Source organism: Eptatretus burgeri, unplaced genomic scaffold (genome assembly GCF_056783735.1).
Source record: "Eptatretus burgeri isolate ZD-2024b unplaced genomic scaffold, Ebu_testis_v1 Ebu_testis_scaffold_3180, whole genome shotgun sequence".
Lineage (NCBI taxonomy): Eukaryota > Metazoa > Chordata > Myxini > Myxiniformes > Myxinidae > Eptatretus > Eptatretus burgeri.
Genome location: NW_028225128.1, coordinates 37,758 through 57,736, shown reverse-complemented (window position 1 = coordinate 57,736; position 19,979 = coordinate 37,758). Strand labels below are relative to the sequence as shown.

Genomic DNA, 19,979 nt, shown 5'->3' with positions numbered 1-19,979 from the left:
GCCATAACTTGGGAAGCACTTGTCCGATTAATATCAAACCTTGAAAAGGCACATCCTCGGGTCCCCAGCAATATACCTGGCAAGTTTCAATTAGATCGGACCAGTGGTTGTCGAGAAACAGTGGTAACAGACACACACACACACACATTGCTGGAATTATAGATAGATAAGCTGTTTGTATGTTTTTGTTTCAGGGATGTAACCCAGGTGAGGATTTTTTTTGGCCGACACATCTGTCCGCCCAAATACAGGTAAGCTTCAGAAGAACGCGTCGCGTACTTGGAACATGATCGCCCGTCGGGCGGGGGTACTCCGCTCGTGATGTTCAATCGGCAGATCGACTCAAACTGGTGAAGCAGAACTTGGGAGGACATCCGAATGGATCTTGGTCTTGACAAGCGTGCCAACATCCTCCTGATCCACGACAACATCTCGGGCCCGACACATGTTTGAGATGTCGCGCCACACAGGTACGACATGTCGTTATTGGTCTGATATCTCAATGGGTGAAGAATCACTTTCAAAAAAATTAAATAATTCTCGTATCCAGATCCGGATCCGGATCTTCACCAAAATCGAATCACTTCTTCCTCGTCACACACTCGACACGTCCACCGAGTTTCGTCTGGATCCGTCCACAACTTTTGGAGATATCGTGCTGTGTATCGGTCAGCCCGATCTCTCGATGGTGAAGAATCACTTAAAAAATTAAATAATTCTCGTGTCCAGATCCGGATCTTCACCAAAATCGAATCACTTCTTCCTCGTCACACACTCGACACGTCCATCGAGTTTCGTCTGGATCCGTCCACAACTTTTGGAGATATCGTGCTGTGTATCGGTCAGCCCGATCTCTCGATGGTGAAGAATCACTTAAAAAATTAAATAATTCTCGTGTCCAGATCCGGATCCGGATCTTCACCAAAATCGAATCACTTCTTCCTCGTCACACACTCGACACGTCCATCGAGTTTCGTCTGGATCCGTCCACAACTTTTGGAGATATCGTGCTGTGTATCGGTCAGCCCGATCTCTCGATGGTGAAGAATCACTTAAAAAATTAAATAATTCTCGTGTCCAGATCCGGATCCGGATCTTCACCAAAATCGAATCACTTCTTCCTCGTCACACACTCGACACGTCCACCGAGTTTCGTCCGAATCCGTCCACAACTTTTTTGAGATATCGTGCTGTGTATCGGTTCAGCCCGATCTCTCGATGGTGAAGAATCGGTTTTAAAATCCCAGTCAGCGGATGCGGATGTTCACAAAGATAGAATCAGTTCGTCCTCGTCACACGGCGAACCTGTCCACAAAATTTCATGCACACACACAAACACACAAACAGACAGACAGACAGACAGAAAGGGGTGAAAACATAACGTCCTTCCACCTTTGGTGGCAGAGGTGAAAAAAAGAAGAGGAAGAGGATGACGGCCGAACGGTCGATTTATCGTCACAGTTCACACAAAGCTTTACCCGTCTCCGCCATTATGGAAGCACGAAAAAAGGAAGCGCGCATTGCATTATGGGTAAATCTACTTCCGGTATTGTACACCGGCCGGAACTCCTGACCTCGAGATTTTTTTTTTTAATGACTTCTAGATGTATTTTTTTTGCATCCTGAAATGCGGGAGTTTCGTCAAGATAGTTTACGATACGAGAAATAAACCTGCAGTCATCGGCTGCAAAAACGAGTGGAGAAGAAGAAGAAGAAGAAGAAGAAGACAACAACAAGAATAAGAAGGAATAAATTGTCTTATTTTTTTTCTCATCGCGTGATTTACTCATCAACTTGCTTTTGTTTCGTCCGAAAACTATTTATGAACTTGTTGGCCGTGGGCCTCCTGTTTTCATTCGTGGGGTTGTACAGATCATGGCGGCCATGACGATGTCGTCGACATCATGTTGATGGATATTTACAGGTGTTTGCATTGATTTCACCTGGAAATTGGATGTATTTTCAGCTCACCTGGAACGGAGTTCGGTGGAGCTTGTGGGATGGCACGTCGTCCGTCCGTCCACAAATACTTGCAACGTCTTCCCTGAAACTACACATGTAATTCTGGTTAAAGGTGTACCTTCATCACCCATGACGTACCAAAGTTTGTTCATGACATGAAAAAAAATCAGGCTCTGAGGGTGTCTACAGAGGGAGTTTATGGGGGATGGGGGTTATCGTCCCCCCCCCCACCTCCCAAAGAGGTATTTGCTTTCTTCTCCAAAACTACAAACACAATTCCGATGAGACTTGACCACAACCTTCATCACCCATGACGTACCAAAGTTTGCTCATGCACCAAAGTGAGCGACTTCCCTGGGGAGGATCAGTGCTGAGTGACTTCCCTGTGGAGGATCAGTGCTGAGCGACTTCCCTGGGGAGGATCAGTGGTGAGCGATTTTCCTGGGGAGGATCAGTGGTGAGTGACTTCCCTGGGGAAGATCAGTGCTGAATGACTTCCCTGGGGAGGATCGGTGGTGAGTGACTTCCCTGGGGAGGATCAGTGCTGAGCGACTTCCCTGGGGAGGATCAGTGGTGAGCGATTTTCCTGGGGAGGATCAGTGGTGAGTGACTTCCCTGGGGAGGATCAGTGCTGAATGACTTCCCTGGGGAGGATCGGTGGTGAGTGACTTCCCTGGGGAGGATCAGTGCTGAGCGACTTCCCTGGGGAGGATCAGTGGTGAGCGATTTTCCTGGGGAGGATCAGTGGTGAGTGACTTCCCTGGGGAGGATCAGTGCTGAATGACTTCCCTGGGGAGGATCGGTGGTGAGTGACTTCCCTGGGGAGGATCAGTGGTGAGCGATTTTCCTGGGGAGGATCAGTGTTGAGCGACTTCCCTGGGGAGGATTGGTGGTGAGTGACTTCCCTGGGGAGGATCAGTGGTGAGTGACTTCCCTGGGGAGGATCAGTGCTGAGTGACTTCCCTGGGGAGGATCAGTGCTGAGCGACTTCCCTGGGGAGGATCAGTGGTGAGTGACTTCCCTGGGGAGGATCAGTGCTGAGCGACTTCCCTGGGGAGGATATATATTTCAAACATGTATTGGGCCCAACACGTTCTCGTGGATCAGGCATTACATGGCGGAGGTGTGCGCTCTACCGAGTGCCCTTCTCGTAATAAGTTCGTGTTCAATGATGGTGTGTTTTGCAATGTATGTCTCTGTGACATACACAGATGCATTAGCTCAACAAACACAATCTTCAAAACAACTACAACTGCAAAAACAACAAAAATCCGGTAAAATGTTTATCTCTTTATTACACAGACAGTATGGGGGGCTTGGGGGGGGGCAGGGTGTACAGACAATAGACTGCTCAAACCCGGATTACATACATGAAGCAAAAACATTCCTAGTGCTGGTGACAGGCGACCCTTGTGTATTTTCTCTCTTTTCAGCCTTAACAACTAAGGTTACCAAAACCTTCATTGATTATCCAATTTGCTCATCCCTTTATTGAAGCGGTCGATACAGGCCACAGACCGCTGCCACGATAGCTCCAGAATGTAATGACAACAAATAAAAATGACATAAAATGTCATAGCCCCCGTTGTTTAACTTATTTTGCTGAATGGCGTTAAAGTGTGAGCCCAACTAAAATGGCCGACAGTCTTCCATCTTTGATCAGATCTAGCAAAATAAAGTGAGGGGCACTTTTAAGCCATCATGTACCGTGCTTATGCCAAGCTGGAACAAATTCGGACCATGGGTGTTTGAGAAATGGTTGGGGACACATTTAAGTAACAAAATGGCCGCCAGTCGGCCATCTTGGATCTGATGTCGAAGTAAAAATGACGTGCAGATGTATAACATCATTCCTTACCTGGGTGCCAAGTTTGAAGAACATTGGTTGGATGCACGTCCGAGAGATGTTTGCGGACGTGTTCAACATCGGGTGTCTTTTTTTTACAACGAAAATGGCCGCCAGTTCATCCATCTTGGAGAAGGAGGTTATGTTGATGTTTTCCACCTGATGTCGGGAAAACAATGACGTGCTTCTGTAAGTCATCATTCATGACGTGTGTGCCCAGTTTGTACAAGATCGGTGAATGCATGTCTGAGGAAGTGGTCAACGCCGGGCTGTTGCTTCCTCATAACTAAAATGGCCGCCAGTCGGCCATCTTGGATCTGATGTCGAAGTAAAAATGACATGCAGATGTATAACATCATTCCTTACCTGGGTGCCAAGTTTGATGAACATCAGTTCGATGCATGTCCGAGAGATGTTTGCGGACGTGTTCAACATCGGGTGTCTTATTTTTACAACGAAAATGGCCGCCAGTTCATCCATCTTGGTGAAGGAGGTTATGTTGATGTTTATGTTTATGCCGACGGAAGGTCAATTCTACTCTTTTTACAGAAGGCCTCCATATCCTGTGATGTTTGTTCAGACCATCAATGATGGAAGAAAGAAAGATCTGAAAGACGATGTAAATGTGGAATACAAAGAACAAGACCGTGTATTGTTGAACTCCATCCTTGTGCAATTCGATCGTAACACTCAAATAATAGTTAATTAATCGATATCTATAATCTACCTGTCTCTGGATATCTGAGGACCTCTCTACCGAGTTGTCCAAGGATGGGTGATAGAAATTGTTCACCAAACTCTTCCAGTGATGTCTGTCCGACAGAACTTTCTCGAGTAATCCAGAGATCGGATGCCGGTGTCTGAGGATAGCTCAACCTGGGCCGCTCTGCACGCCTTCAATGATTGTGCTTCCTGAACTTCTGCTGCAATCCCTTGTGACATCTGCTCTTCTGTAGCAACTAATGGTTTCTGAAATCTTTGGTATTTCCTTGTACAGTTCTCTGAGGATGAGAGTATGATTTGCTGTGACCAGGAAACATGAAAAGATTTTGCATAAAAGGTGTTTGTAACATCCATCCAACCACTTCTGCATGCTTTTTAATGATCGTCCATGTGTCACATCCCCATAAACTACACCTGTGGTGAGGCAGAGTGATAGTGCAGCAAGTTCGGGTGGTGTTTGTGGAGCGAGTCCAGACAGGGATGAGGGTGGCGTGGAGATAGGGAAGGATGAGGTCAGGGAGATTGTTTGGTCGATGTGGAGGTGTGATAGGGCAGACAAAATAGGTGTTGCATTCTGGGTAAAAGACAATGTTGTATTGAGAGATAAGGGTTGACATTCATGTGGATGATTATATTTGGATTGAGATTGGAGATTGTATTTGTAACAATAGTGAGATACTTGTAGGATGCTTTTCGAGGGCTCCTGGTGCGATGGAAGAGCAGGATAGATGAGTTCATATGAAAAAAATCAGGAAGGCACGTAGTAAGAGAAGAGTCTTCATGATCAGGGATTTTAATTTGGAAGCGATCGGTTGGGTCCATGAACAGGGAAAGGGCAGAAGAGATGAGAAATGTCCAGGTCTCGTCAAGGATTGTTTTTTTAAACGAGTTTATAGGTAATCCCATCAGGGGGGAGTTCAGTGTTAGGGAGGCAGGAGGAGAGCATTCCAGGATAAGTGACCAAAACATATTGTGTGCGAGTATTCTCTTAAGAGTTTGGGATAGTAAATGAAGGCAATTGGACATGAGGAAGAGAAACTTTGAGGGTATGAGGAGGGAGTTATATGTTCTACATTGGGCCAAACTTCAAAGAGGGCAATCAGCATCCTTCAAGGATCACATTTGCAGGGCGCTGGGAAAGTATATTCCAATGAGGCAGAAAGAGACCAGCGTGGTTGAGCAGATTGGTAAGGAGTGCTATGAAGGATAAGCAGAAGGCATTTATCAGGTACAAAGTACCAGGACTGGAGTCAGATTCCGACAGACTCTGCCTGGAGTTGTGTAGTTCTCTCTTGTACTTTTCCACGTCTCTTCAGATTCTTTCAGAGCTTCATGAGCCATTTTAGGCAACAGTCCTTGTGTCGCACACACGATACATGGAAACATACCTTAATCACCGACACCAGACTGAACAGTTGATGTTTTGTGTCCTCCTGATAGACCGGATCTGGATCGGGAGCTTAAGCAAAATCAAATCGGCTTGTTCTTGTCACGTGTCATTCTATCTGTTGCTTTTGGCTCTATCTCTCAATAGTGAAGAATCACTTCGAAAACAAAAAAATAAATAAATGTTGTATCCAGATCCAGTTCTTCACCAAAAAAATCCCCAAAATCACCAAACAGACAGGTGTGAGACCATAACCTCCATCCACCTGAGATCAACATTGCCGCTAAGGGGTTTGGCGCTTGTGCACCGATAATTCTGGGGCAGATTACGTCGTTTGAAAGTCCCATATTACTGAACCCCGCTTTTCGCTTTGTGCGCGGGATAACAAGTCTGTTGTCATATTTCCATGACTTTTGCCTTCAATCAAAAGGTTTCTACCTTTTGCCTTGAAATTTACGATGCATATTGATGATTATGATGGAGTGTTGTCCTGTATATGATGATTATGATGGAGTGTTGTCCTGTATATGATGATTATGATGGAGTGTTGTCCTGTATATGATGATGTTGGAGTCCTGTCCTGTATATGATGATGAGGGAGCTCTGTATTACACGTCTCAAGGCAAGAAGGTTAAAGTAAATCATTTTGTCTCCTGCACAGGCATTTTCTATCGACAGCATTGCTTTCGACTGTGTGGCCGGCACGGTGTACTGGACGGACACTTATACCAAAACCATCAGTCGTGTACCACTGAACTTAGGTGAACCAGAGGTCATCGTTACAGGTACATCAAAAGGAACCATTGTTCAGGGTTCGAGGTTTGCTGCCATAAACTTGACTTTGGCAGCACCCTCAAAATAAACAAATCCAGTGGATTCAAACCTGGGCTGTGGGGGTGTCCCCTCGTGCGCCGTGCCCAGACTGATGACACGATTTTCAAACAGCTGGTGGACCAAGTCGATGGTTTCTCCTGCATTGTGCGGGAGGGCACCGTCCTGCATGAAGGATGAGCGAGATCAGCGTGGAATCGGCGTGAGATCTCGCGGTACCACTCGCCGTTTACTGTCACCGTCTTACCATTGGTGTCCTCGAACCAATACGATCCCAGCATACCCCATCTGGCATTCGATGCACAGAAACTAGTGGACTTGGTGCCCTTGAGAGACGTCTCGGCCACCTCCTCGGGAGGCTCAGCACCACAGAAGATGGTGTGATTGTTGATTAGCCCCACCGAACCACAAGGAGTTGATCCAATTTGGGTGCTTTTCCATTTGGTCACCAAACCAATGGCACATTGCTCCTCGGCTTGCCAGGTCATTCAGTTAGATCATAGTTATATCAACAGGTATGATCAGTGGAGATAAAGAGGATTTTTTCAGGGAATCTGAGAGATCATTGATGAAAACCAGAAGAAGCACTGGGCCCGGAACACGACCTTGATGAACTCCAACCTGGGCCGGAAGAGGGGAATGAGAGAAATCAATTAAGGGCCACACGTTTACCGTCGGGAGAGGAAGTCTGCGAGCCATGAGTGGAGATTGGATGAAGAAATAGAAGTACCCCGTAAGCTGGTACTCGTGTTACCAACCTCAGAAGGATGACAGGATGAATCAACCCCACCTGGTATTAATTCAACAGCCAAGCAGGATTTGAACTCAGGAGCCTCGGATCCCAAAGCCACCACTCTCACCATTGAGCCAACACCAGGCATCGGGAGGAGGGTGCTGCACTGTATTAGGAGTGAGTGGAGCAAGGATGGGACACAGAGAGAGAGAGAGAGAGACAGAGAGAGAGAGACAGAGAGAGAGAGAGAGAGAGAGAGAGAGAGAGAGAGAGAGAGAGAGAGAGAGAGAGAGAGAGAGAGAGAGAGAGAGAGACAGAGAGAGAGACAGAGGGGTGAGTTGTCCACAAATTACCAAATTCAAACCGTCATTAAAAAAGAATAATTAAATAGGATACACGATACCATCTTATAACAAAAACCGACAGAGAGAGAGAGAGAGAGAGAGAGAGAGAGAGAGAGAGAGAGAGAGAGAGAGAGAGAGAGAGAGAGAGAGAGAGAGAGAGAGAGAGAGAGAGAGAGAGAGAGAGAGAGAGAGAGAGAGAGAGAGCTGCAGGTTTGAGTCCGGTGCATATGCCCTCCCATTTCATTGGCTCGAGGACAATATCTCATTCCATTGATGTTTATTACCGTTAATTAATTTGGAATGCTAATTGGTGCCACGAGATTTCGTTTGTGTTGTTGTTGTTGTTTCGTGTGCAACCTGTGCCTGCTGATTGCATCATTTTTCTCGAAGCGGGCTTGTGCCACTGATTCAGTGCCCCCATTGCCAGTCAGCTTGTACTCACGTCGCCAACCTCAGAAGGATGACAGGATGAATCAACCCCACCTGGTATTAATTCAACAGAACGACAGGGGGGGCTCGAACTCAAGACCCTAAGATCTGAAGACAGCCAGCTTAACCGTTAAGCCAACACCAGGTTTGTGTGGTTGATGAGAATGGTCGACGGGGAACCACGAGTTAACCTCGTGTTTCACGACGAAGAGGAACGTACCTCGTCACGAGTTCGCAAGGACGACGAGACCGACTGCCAAGGATGCTTGTCAAACGAGGTCACGTGCTCTCGTCACGTGCGAAACCGACTCCTTCATGTGAAACCTCGGGGGCGGGGGGGGTCATGAAGTTCGATCCTCCCGACACATCTCGAGTTTTGTTTTTTTTTAAACAAGGGCAAATGTGTCCAAGAGCAGCATCCTTAAGGTTTTGTCGGCTAAAAAAAAAAATAATAAAAAAAACGACAACAACTTCCGATATTTCGTCACGTGCCTTGATTAAGCCAATAGCGAGACCCGTCATCGTTTATTTACGTATTTACGAAATAAATAATGTATTTACGAAATTACAATATATTAAATGGAATAATCTTTAAATTGTAACGTGAACTTTTCGAAACTTGAAAGCAAATGTCCGAATATATTTAAAAGTTCATGATAGACGCTCTGAAAAGGCACCGTCAATGCGAGGATGTGTACATGTGCTTAGTATTTAAGGAGATCCGGATCTTGTTGTTAAAGCAGCCGAGTCCGAATATAAAGGTTTTGTCTTCACAAGAAGAAGAATAATAAGAAGAACAATGCCGAGCTCTCTATGAGCAGCGTTCGCTATGTATTTAAAAAAAAATTTAAAAAAAATACCCTTCACTCTAAGAGCTGCGTGAAAGAACACAAAGTACATCGACGTGAAAATAATTTTGAGGAACTGTGTGTAATATAGCGGTATTCAAGTGTTAACCGGTGTTTGAATCCATGACAGTGTAATGCGCGCCTGTAGAAATGTTTTAAAAAAATACCCTTCACTGTAAGAGCTGCGTGAAAGAACACAAAGCACATCGACGTGAAAATAATTTTGAGGAACTGTGTGTAATGCAGCGGTATTCAAGTGTTAACCGGTGTTTGAATCCATGACGGTGAAATGCGCGTCTGTAATTTTTTGTTTTTAAAACATACAGGTCAGTACGTTCTGTTAATTTGACGGAAGTAATCCACCTGCATATCTGGCTCGTTGTGGTTGATATTAACATGTAAATTAGACTTTGCGTCTTATCATCGCAATTTAAAAAAATTGACCATCTGTGATGATCCATGACGAAGAAGATCGGGTTATTTGGAGCCGTTGAAGTCGTCGTATAAAAATGTCCCCGTGAATCCGGCGTCACGAAACGTTCCTTCGTTCTCCTCCGCGATTAGAAAGAGATTTTTTATATTTATTAATCGTAACCGGATGGAACTCGACTCCGCAGTCCCTCGGTGCTTTCACGACCCGGAGGACCCCACACGGCGCTCCGACGCTTTCACGACCCGGAGGGAAGGGAGGCCGACCGGCGAGGCATCCACGACGCTCGGAGCCCGGAGGAAAGACTTCCCACCGTCCCTCGGTGCTCCGGCCACGGGGAAGGTGGAGGACGTTGAGGAGGACTCGATGGAGAGGAAGGAGTCCGACATCACGCACGTTGATACGCTCAGGTGCGGCAAAGCCGAGCTCGTGCAGAGGCTCCTGCGTCTCGAGGACGAGAATAACACGGCAAAGACGGAGCACGAGAGGTACGTGAGGAACGCCAAATGGACCTTGCGATCCCGCTTGGAGAAGATCTGGTCCCTCTGGCAGATGAACCAGGACCTTGAGCAGGACAACCGGGTGGTGTCGGACTACTGCAGTTACCTGTACGGTGAAATGTGCGAGTGGCAGCGCTTGGTGCACTTTTATGCCTCCATTTTGAGTGACGTCGATTTGTTCACGGACGCGGTCTCCGAGCTGGAGCTCAAGCACGCAGATGTTGTGAGCGAAAATGGACGCCTCAAGGAGATCTGCGTGATGCTCCAAGATGAGCTCGCCGAGGTGCGATCAAGGTGCGGCAGCGACGGAACCCGCAAGGATCTGGTGAACCTGACCGGTGGGGAAGGACCGACGGACGATCTGGACGCATCCTGCTGTCGGGTCAACTTCGTATCCGATTGCTCATCGTCCGACGGTTCGAACACGAAAAGTCCCGATGACCCGCCGGGTCGTGCCCGACGTCTGACAACAGTGTGCTCCATTCGTTGCCCGAACCTCCTCCCAGGTATGTGGATCGATCCCAGATGACCCGTCCTCCATTTATCAGGCACATATACACCCTTCACCGGTTGCTCGCTTGTCTCTGCGATTGATTGCTGATCGGCATCGGTCCTCGGTCGTGACGCTTCCTTTACTCCACCACCGAAGGTGAAGGAGGTCATGTTTTCACCCCCTCTCTGTCCGTCTGTCTGTCTGTCTGTGTGCAGGATATCTCAAGAAGTTGTGGACAGACTCAGACGAAACTTGGTGGACACGTTGGGTGTCGCGTGTGACCACGACGAATTGATTCGATTTTGGTGAAGATCCGGATCTGGATCATCTGGATACGAGAATTATTTAGTTTCAAAGTGATTCTTCACCATTGAGAGATCGGGCCAAAAAACGACAATCAGCAGGGTGGTTGTGTCACGTGGTTATTAACTTTGGCATTTGCAGTTTGTGGTTAATTTGCGGAAGAAAAGGAGTGATTCATCCCTTCTCACCTTCTCCCGACCCCTCCCCCCCAACCTACACACACACACACACACACACACACACACACACACACACACACACACACACACACACACACACACACACACACACACACCTGTGAGCTACCTTGGCAGGTTTGCCAAGGAGTAGGTTCCAACAAATGGTATTTATTAAATTATCATCAGTTCCACGTCAAGTATGGCACAGTTAGGCCCATTAATTGAAGCTATCTTGACACAATGCATGCTCGTGAAAGACCAGGGTAATCGTTTAGAAGGTAGTGTGGGAATCGAACCCACACTCAGCTGCTTAAAGGTCACTCCAAGGCACCCAAAAAGCAACACGGATGTCACATCTAAAAAGTGGTGTCATGACGTCACACTCTGGCCTACTTTTTTAATATACATTGTCGAGACTCGTATGAGAGCAAACACAGAATACACAACAAGAGGGGCAGGAGACCAGGGCGCGGGAGAGGGAAGGACAAAACAGTGGGGAACAGAGACATTCGGAGATCTGTGGAAGGGAGAGGGATGGGGGTGGGGAACACGGGGTATACAAGATGGACATTCCAGGGACTTTCAGGACCTTGCACGAAATTAAACTTTCAGGAAGGAAAGCAGGGAATTTGAAGGAGGTGGGTTTGGAGTGGATTAACGGGGGTAGAAAAGATCGAGGATTTGGATGGGGGATGATCGGAGGTGGTGGTGAACGGCTGTTTTGAAGCCCTGGAGGGAAGAATGGGAATGAATAGAGTGTGGGAGTTTATTCCAAAGACGGGAAAAAAAGAGGAATGAAAGAGTGATGGTGAGCAGTGATTCGTGATTTTGGTAGTTTTAGCAGAACAGGGTTGTTGGCGAACCTTGAGTGCCCTGTGGAAATGTGGTGGGGACAAATCGCAGACAGAGCGGTGAGAGAGTGAGAGGCCCAAAGACTCAGCCTCATCGCGGGAGATACCAATGATCATAAATGCCTTGGTTTCCACAGCGTAAAGCTGAGAAAGGTGAGAGGCAGGAGCACCAGCCCAGAGGGGAGAGCAGTACTCCATCAAGCTACAGCTGAAAGCTTTGTACGTGGTCAGGATCTCAGATGGGCCAAGGAAGGACTTTGCACGACGGAGGATTCCCAGTCGGCGACTGGCTTTCGAGGCCAGGTTGGAAATGTGGCTTTTCCTGGAAAGATCATGGCAGATCGTGAGACCCAGAAGCTTGAATGTGAAAGGACTTCAAGAGGATTGTTGAGAAAGTAGATGGAGGGGCGGGGGGGGAGGAGGGTTTATAAATGGTTCATTTCAGAAAGACATTGTGAGAGTGTGAGATTTGTCCGGATTGAAAGACATGTTCCACGTGTTGGACCAGTTTGTGATTTTATCCAGATCTGCAGAGAGTGAAGAAGCTGCTGCTTGCCGGTCTGAGGGATGACAGATGGTACGACAGAAGGTGGAGTCATCAGCAAAGAGATAAAGAGGATTTTCCAGAGAGTCAGAGAGATCATTGATGAAAACCAGAAAAAGAACAGGGCCCAGAACAATGTCTTGAGGAACTCCCGCCTGGACAGGAAGAGGGGATGAGAGAGAGCCAGTAAGAGCCATGTGTTGACTGCAACAGGAGAGGAAGTCTGCGAGCCATGAGTGGAGATGGCCTTGGATACCATAGGAAGAGAGTTTGGTGAGCAGGGCAGGGTGCCAGACCGTATCGAAAGCACGTGATACTTTTTGGTGCTTTCACAAAACTGGTTCATTTTTAAGATTAAATTATTTTCTCCTTTATCCCAATCCCCACTCTCACCTTGCTCGTTGTGTCAATTATGTTTTTTTTTTCTGCAGAACCAATGGGTTGTCGGCCAAGCACGGGCCCGGATGCAGATGGCCTCAACAACGCGGGGCAGTTGGTGTTCGATCGACGATGGCTTCCTGAGAACGGGGAACCTACCGAGGATGGCTCCACTCTCACACTGGAGGACCGAGAGCCGGAGTGGCCGAGCGATCTAAAATGTGAAGTGTACACGTTTGGGGACGGAAGTTTAATGAGGGTGGTGAAGACCTCGAGATGATTTCGGATTTGTCTTCAATCTCATTCATTCCATGTAGTCCTCTCTTCTTCACAGTAATCCATGAATGCTGTCTTCTTCACCAACGATGCCGTACTCTGAGACCTAATTCTGAGTTTATTATTCATGGAAGGTTTTGTTTGAAGGGGTAACAAACCATGGTGTTTGAAACCAATGACAAAGTTCAGCGTGTTACTCTGATTCTTCAGATCTGTAGATCTCAAAAGGAAATTTTTAAAAAGTGTAAACATGAAACACCAGACCCCTTCCATCCCCACTGATCCACCTCCAGTCCCCCTCCATCCCCACCTGCTCCACTCCCAGACCCCTTCCATCCACACTGCTCCACCTCCAGTCCCCCTCCATCCCCATCTGCTCCACTCCCAGACAACTTCCATCCACACTGCTCCACTCCCAGACCCCTTCCATCTCCACTGCCCCAACCCTCGACAACTTCCATCGCCTCATTATTTTAATAATTTATTTCAGGTTAATTCTTGATTACGTAACGTAACACTTGACTATGTCATGTAACTCTTGATTGCCGTGCGTTCTGACGTACCATGTGTTCCGATGGGCTTGATTAAACGTTGCCAATCATTTATATTCGACACATGATGAGATTTTTCAGAGTTCCCTCATCGTTATTAACACTCCACCCAAACAAAGCTCATGGAAATCTGACGCGACAAACCGGGACAGGGTGTAATTAGCAGAAACCTTGAGGCCGCATGCGTTAGGCCCAGCAGAAAACCAAGATTGTGGCCACGTCATTTTGTCTGGGTGTCGTGGCCTGGGTGGAGTCAAGTGACAAATGTGGGTGTGGCCGGAAGCTGGCCGACCAATGGGTGCACATTTCAAAAATCAAACCCCACCAAGAACCCCAACAACAACAACAACAACAACAACAGTGACAACAACAGCAACTGGAGCCCTTGAAGACCTGTGACATGTGGCAGGTAAAAAGTAAATGAATGGTTAGTATTGCAAGTTGTGGTGGGTTTGGCCTTGAAATGTTATAAGATTGACGAGATGAAAAGGGAAGCAAACGTCCTTGCATGCATGAAGTGCAGCAAAGCTGTTTGTGTTTAACCTCTCTCTCTCTCTCTCTCTCTCTCTCTCTCTCTCTCTCTCTCTCTCTCTCTCTCTCTCTCTCTCTCTCTCTCTCTCTCTCTCTGTCTCTCTCTCTCTCTCTCTCTCTCTCTCTCTCTCTCTCTCTCTCTCTCTCTCTCTCTCTCTCTCTCTCTCTCTCTCTCTCTCACACTTCCACGAGCATCGACGATGTACACCAAAAAAATTGGAAGAAAATCGGTTCATTCAAGAACAAACAAACGGTTTTGTGTTCAAGCAAAGTTGTCAACGAAGGGAAATACATTCAACCATATCACCATCACCGCTACAACATTCAACCATATCACCATCACCGCTACAACATTCAACCATATCACCATAACCACTACAACATTCAACCATATCACCATCACCGCTACAACATTCAACCATATCACCATCACCGCTACAACATTCAACCATATCACCATCACCGCTACAACATTCAACCATATCACCATAACCACTACAACATTCAACCATCTCACCATAACCACTACAACATTCAACCATTTCACCATCACCGCTACAACATTCAACCATATCACCATAACCACTACAACATTCAACCATTTCACCATAACCACTACAACATTCAACCATCTCACCATAACCACTACAACATTCAACCATTTCACCATAACCACTACAACATTCAACCATCTCACCATCACCGCTACAACATTCAACCATCTCACCATAACCACTACAACATTCAACCATTTCACCATAACCACTACAACATTCAACCACCTCACCATAACCACTACAACATTCAACCACCTCACCATAACCACTACAACATTCAACCATCTCACCATAATCACTACAACATTCAACCATTTCACCATCACCACGACAACATTCAACCATCTCACCATAACGACTACAACATTCAACCATATCACCATAACCACTACAACATTCAACCATATCACCATCACCGCTACAACATTCAACCATCTAACTATCACCACTACAACATTCAATCATTTCACCATCATGACTACAACATTCACCCATCTCACCATAATCACTATATTCAACCATCTCACCATAATCACAACAACATTCAACCATCTCACCATCACCGCTACAACATTCAACCATCTAACTATCACCACTACAACATTCAACCATCTCACCATACCCACTTCAACATTCAACCATCTCACCATAATCACAACAACATTCAACCATCTCACCATAACCGTGACAACATTCAACCATATCACCATCACCGCAACAACATTCAACCATCTCACCATATTCACTCCAACATTCAACCATCTCACCATAATCACTACAACATTCAACCATGTCACCATAATCACTACAACATTCAACCATCTCACCATCACTGCAACAACATTCAACCATCTAACTATCACCACTACAACATTCAACCATCTCACCATAACCGCTACAACATTCAACCATATCACCATAACCACTACAACATTTAACCATCTCACCATAACCACTACAACATTCAACCATATCACCATAACCACTACAACATTCAACCATTTCACCATAACCACTACAACATTCAACCATCTCACCATCACCGCTACAACATTCAACCATCTCACCATAACCACTACAACATTCAACCATTTCACCATAACCACTACAACATTCAACCATCTCACCATCACCGCTACAACATTCAACCATCTCACCATAACCACTACAACATTCAACCATTTCACCATAACCACTACAACATTCAACCACCTCACCATAACCATTACAACATTCAACCACCTCACCATAACCACTACAACATTCAACCATCTCACCATAATCACTACAACATTCAACCATCTCACCATCACCACGACAACATTCAACCATCTCACCATAACGACTACAACATTCAATTATCTCACCATAATCACTACAACATTCAACCATATCACCATCACCACTACAACATTCAACCATCTAACTATCACCACTACAACATTCAATCATTTCACCATCATGACTACAACATTCACCCATCTCACCATAATCACTATATTCAACCATCTCACCATAATCACAACAACATTCAACCATCTCACCATCACCGCTACAACATTCAACCATCTAACTATCACCACTACAACATTCAACCATCTCACCATACCCACTTCAACATTCAACCATCTCACCATAATCACAACAACATTCAACCATCTCACCATAACCGTGACAACATTCAACCATATCACCATCAAAGCAACAACATTCAACCATCTCACCATAATCACTACAACATTCAACCATGTCACCATAAACACGATATTCAACCATCTCGCCATAATCACTGTAACATTCAACCATCTCACCATCACTGCTGCAACATTCAACCATCTAACTATCACCACTGCAACATTAAACCATCTCACCATAACCGCTACGACATTCAACCATCTCACCAAAACCGCTACAACATTCAACCATCTCACCATCACCGCCACAACATTCAACCATCTCACCATAACCACTACAACATTCAACCATCTCACCATAACCACTACAACATTCAACCATCTCACCATCATCACTACAACATTCAACCATATCACCATCACCGCAACAACATTCAACCATCTCACCATATTCACGACAACATTCAACCATCTCACCATAACCGTGACAACATTCAACCATATCACCATCAAAGCAACAACATTCAACCATCTCACCATATTCACTACAACATTCAAAGATCTCACCATAATCACTATATTCAACCATCTCACCATAATCACTACAACATTCAACCATCTCACCATCACTGCTACAACATTCAACCATCTAACTATCACCACTACAACATTCAACCATCTCACCATCACCGCTACAACATTCAACCATCTCACCATAACCACTACAACATTCAACCATCTCACCATAACCACTACAACATTCAACCATCTAACCATCACCACCACAACATTCAACCATCTCACCATAACCGCTAAAAAGTTGTCAACGAAGGGAAATAAATGACTGTTGCATGGACATCAACATGTCAGAGATGAAACAGTGACCGCTTGAACTATAAACGTATCAGATTCATATTTACCATATCATACCTCTTGAACTCACACCAACTGGTTACCTGGGTCATTCGGTGTCTGGCGTCTCCATTTTAGTCTCACTGGCAACACCTTTCCCTTTTGCGCTTTCTCTGGTCACGTCTTCCTGGTCCAATGTTCAGGGCAAATATTCATCCACTTTGTCCCGGTCCAGCGAGCATGTGACGAGTTCGCAATGTCAGAGACCAAAACTGCTCTGCACAACTTCATCACCAACTACCTTTGGCCGCTGTTTTGCTTTTACGAGTCAGGGGTCATCTCTGCTTGCAACCCGTTTTTTAGCCATCGGTGCACACCACAAACAGTCCTTTATGAGGACCTCAGCAACATTAAAATGGAGATGTGGCCAGCCATCCAGTTGGTTGTCCAAGCTGTCAGGAGGTAGATCGTTGGTGTTCAGGGAAAGGGGGGGCAGCAAATGAAAATTAAATTTGGCCCACATGTCGTAATTACGTGGCATCGCTTGGCATCGTTCACAAGGTGGGAAGATCTTCACAGTGTCTGGGTTGAGCTTGCGTTCCATCCAGAACTTCAGTTCTGGCAGCGTTTCTAGAATCGAGTGATAAAAGGAAGGATGGGGATGGAGGGGTCATAATTAAACCCCTTACCATTCCCGCTCTCATTCCTACAAAATCTCTTGGGCTAAAGTCACTCATATCAAGACAAGCGTCGACAAGGTTCATTATCCTAAGCTTGAACACCTTCCGAAGCATTCACCGGAATACCCTACAATGACATTGAAACAAAAAATACCATAAATATATAAATAAAACATATAGAAATATGCACATACATAAATAAATAAATAAATAAATACAAATATATGCAAAGATATTTCGAAATATAAATAAATAATATCTTCTTCTTTCGGCTGCTCCCGTTTGGGGTCGCCACAGCGGATCATCCGTATGATCCGCATAGTGATTTGGCACAGGTTTTTCGCCGGATGCCCTTCCTGACGCAATCCTGGTCGCCTCTTACAACACAGGGATATGGTACACCTATTTTAACCGGGGTATACACCGGTCCAGTACACTGGTACTCACTTCGCCGACCTCGGAAGGATGACAGGCTAAATCAACCCCCTGGTGCATTAATTCAGTGGCCCAACGGGGCTTGAACTCAGGACCTTTTGGATCCCAAGCCGCTGCCCTAACCACTGCGCCAACACCAGGCTATAGAAATAAATAATATATGTACACATAAATAAATACATATATATATATATATATATATATATATATATATATATATATATATATATATATATATATATATATATATACATACATAAATAAGAATAAAAAAGCTCCTCACCACACTCACTCACTGACTCACTCAATCACTGACACTCAATCCCTGACTCACTGACTCACTCAAGGCCTGACTCACTCACTGACTCACTCAATCCCTTTGTCACTCACTCACTGACTCAATCCCTCACTCACTGACTCACTCAATCCCTGACTCACTCAATCCCTCACTCACTGACTCACTCAATCCCTCACTCACTGACTCACTCAATCACTGACTCACTCAATCCCTGACTCACTCAATCCCTCACTCACTGACTCACTCAATCCCTCACTCACTGACTCACTCAATCACTGACTCACTCAATCCCTGACTCACTCAATCCCTGACTCATTGACTCACTCAATCCCTGACTCACTCACTGATATCAAAGATCGGAACGTTCCGGGTGACGTAGAAAGCTGAAGTTTTGCATGCCGACGGACATCGAAGCCAGTACACCGGAAAAATTCACACACTCGTTGGACAACATCCATAAATGAACAAATAAACAAATGAAAAAATAAACAATGACAAAGCAAATCCAGGTGAGCGACCCGAGACATGGGGGAAGCACGGTTCATATAGTTACACAATGTGAAGACACACACTACACCTGGACATATATGTGTATATATATATATATATATATATATATATATATATATATATATATATATATATTGTTTTAACAATCTAAAAACCCACCAAAGTTCCCCTGAACAAAGCTCCTCTCATTAGTCCTTCCTGTCCAACCACCAACGTACACATAACTGGACAGTGGTTTGGCCAATGAAGGAAAATACAAACTTGGAGTAACATTTTATAATCCCCTCCCCCCACCCCACCCCCCTAACTAGTGAAAGTAAGTAAATGGAAAAGATTCGGTTCGTGTTTTGTACAATAAATGAACTGGTGGATCAGACAGCAACAGCACAGGCATGCTGGGCCAAATGACCTTCTGTGTCCAAATTCTCCTCCACGTGTCTGGATCTTACTTATACACCGAATAAATAAATAATTAATTAAATGTTGTGTTTTTATGGTTCGAACCGGATAAATAATCATCAAACAAACTCTCATTGAGTTCTCCCGTTCCTCCCCCTTGGACCGTTCATCCCACCTGATCACGAGGAATAAATCTCTGTCCACACAAACAAAGCCCCGAGCTCTCTCGGTTTGAACATGACCGCATGAACCGCCAATTCCACTTCACTTCCTTCAGCTTCACCTTCATTAATATTCACAAGAGAAGATGTTTCCTCCGAACCGTCCACGGACACACACCGATAACACCCTGAAACGATAATTACAATCACAAAAATACATCGGAAGATAAACGTTTTGGCGGGAAACCATGTGAACAATAACACGTGCATGTACGCTAATACACCACCCGCTCGTACACGGCTGCGTCACCAAT

The 19,979-nt window shown here is 45.5% G+C and overlaps 1 protein-coding gene and 1 long non-coding RNA gene across 3 annotated transcripts; one reads left to right on the top strand and one right to left on the bottom strand.

The window, feature by feature from the left end:
• Positions 1–3,239: 3,239 nt before the first annotated feature.
• LOC147006401 (uncharacterized) lies at positions 3,240–19,891 on the bottom strand. 2 transcript variants are annotated; one of them, XR_015054865.1, is made up of 4 exons: positions 19,680–19,891; positions 17,287–17,812; positions 7,508–7,648; positions 3,240–7,370 (listed from the first exon to the last, which is right to left on the bottom strand). It is a non-coding gene; the product is annotated as an uncharacterized LOC147006401 (long non-coding RNA). The 2 variants fall into 2 exon arrangements; XR_015054864.1 differs by having other exon boundaries at positions 3,240–7,648.
• Positions 9,467–13,662, top strand: LOC147006402 (coiled-coil domain-containing protein 85B-like). Its single transcript, XM_085868902.1, has 2 exons — positions 9,467–10,539; positions 12,835–13,662. Exons 1-2 carry the CDS (start codon positions 9,702–9,704, stop codon positions 13,059–13,061), a joined length of 1,065 nt encoding a protein of 354 aa, XP_085725028.1. The 5' UTR covers positions 9,467–9,701; the 3' UTR covers positions 13,062–13,662.
• Positions 19,892–19,979: the final 88 nt, after the last annotated feature.

Bases quoted from the DNA above. Each gene is read 5' to 3' on its own strand.
- LOC147006402 (XM_085868902.1), top strand. From the start codon at position 9,702: ATGGAACTCGACTCCGCAGTCCCTCGGTGCTTTCACGACCCGGAGGAC. The intron at 10,540-12,834 runs GTATGTGGATCG...TTTTTTCTGCAG, and splicing joins TTGCCCGAACCTCCTCCCAG to AACCAATGGGTTGTCGGCCA.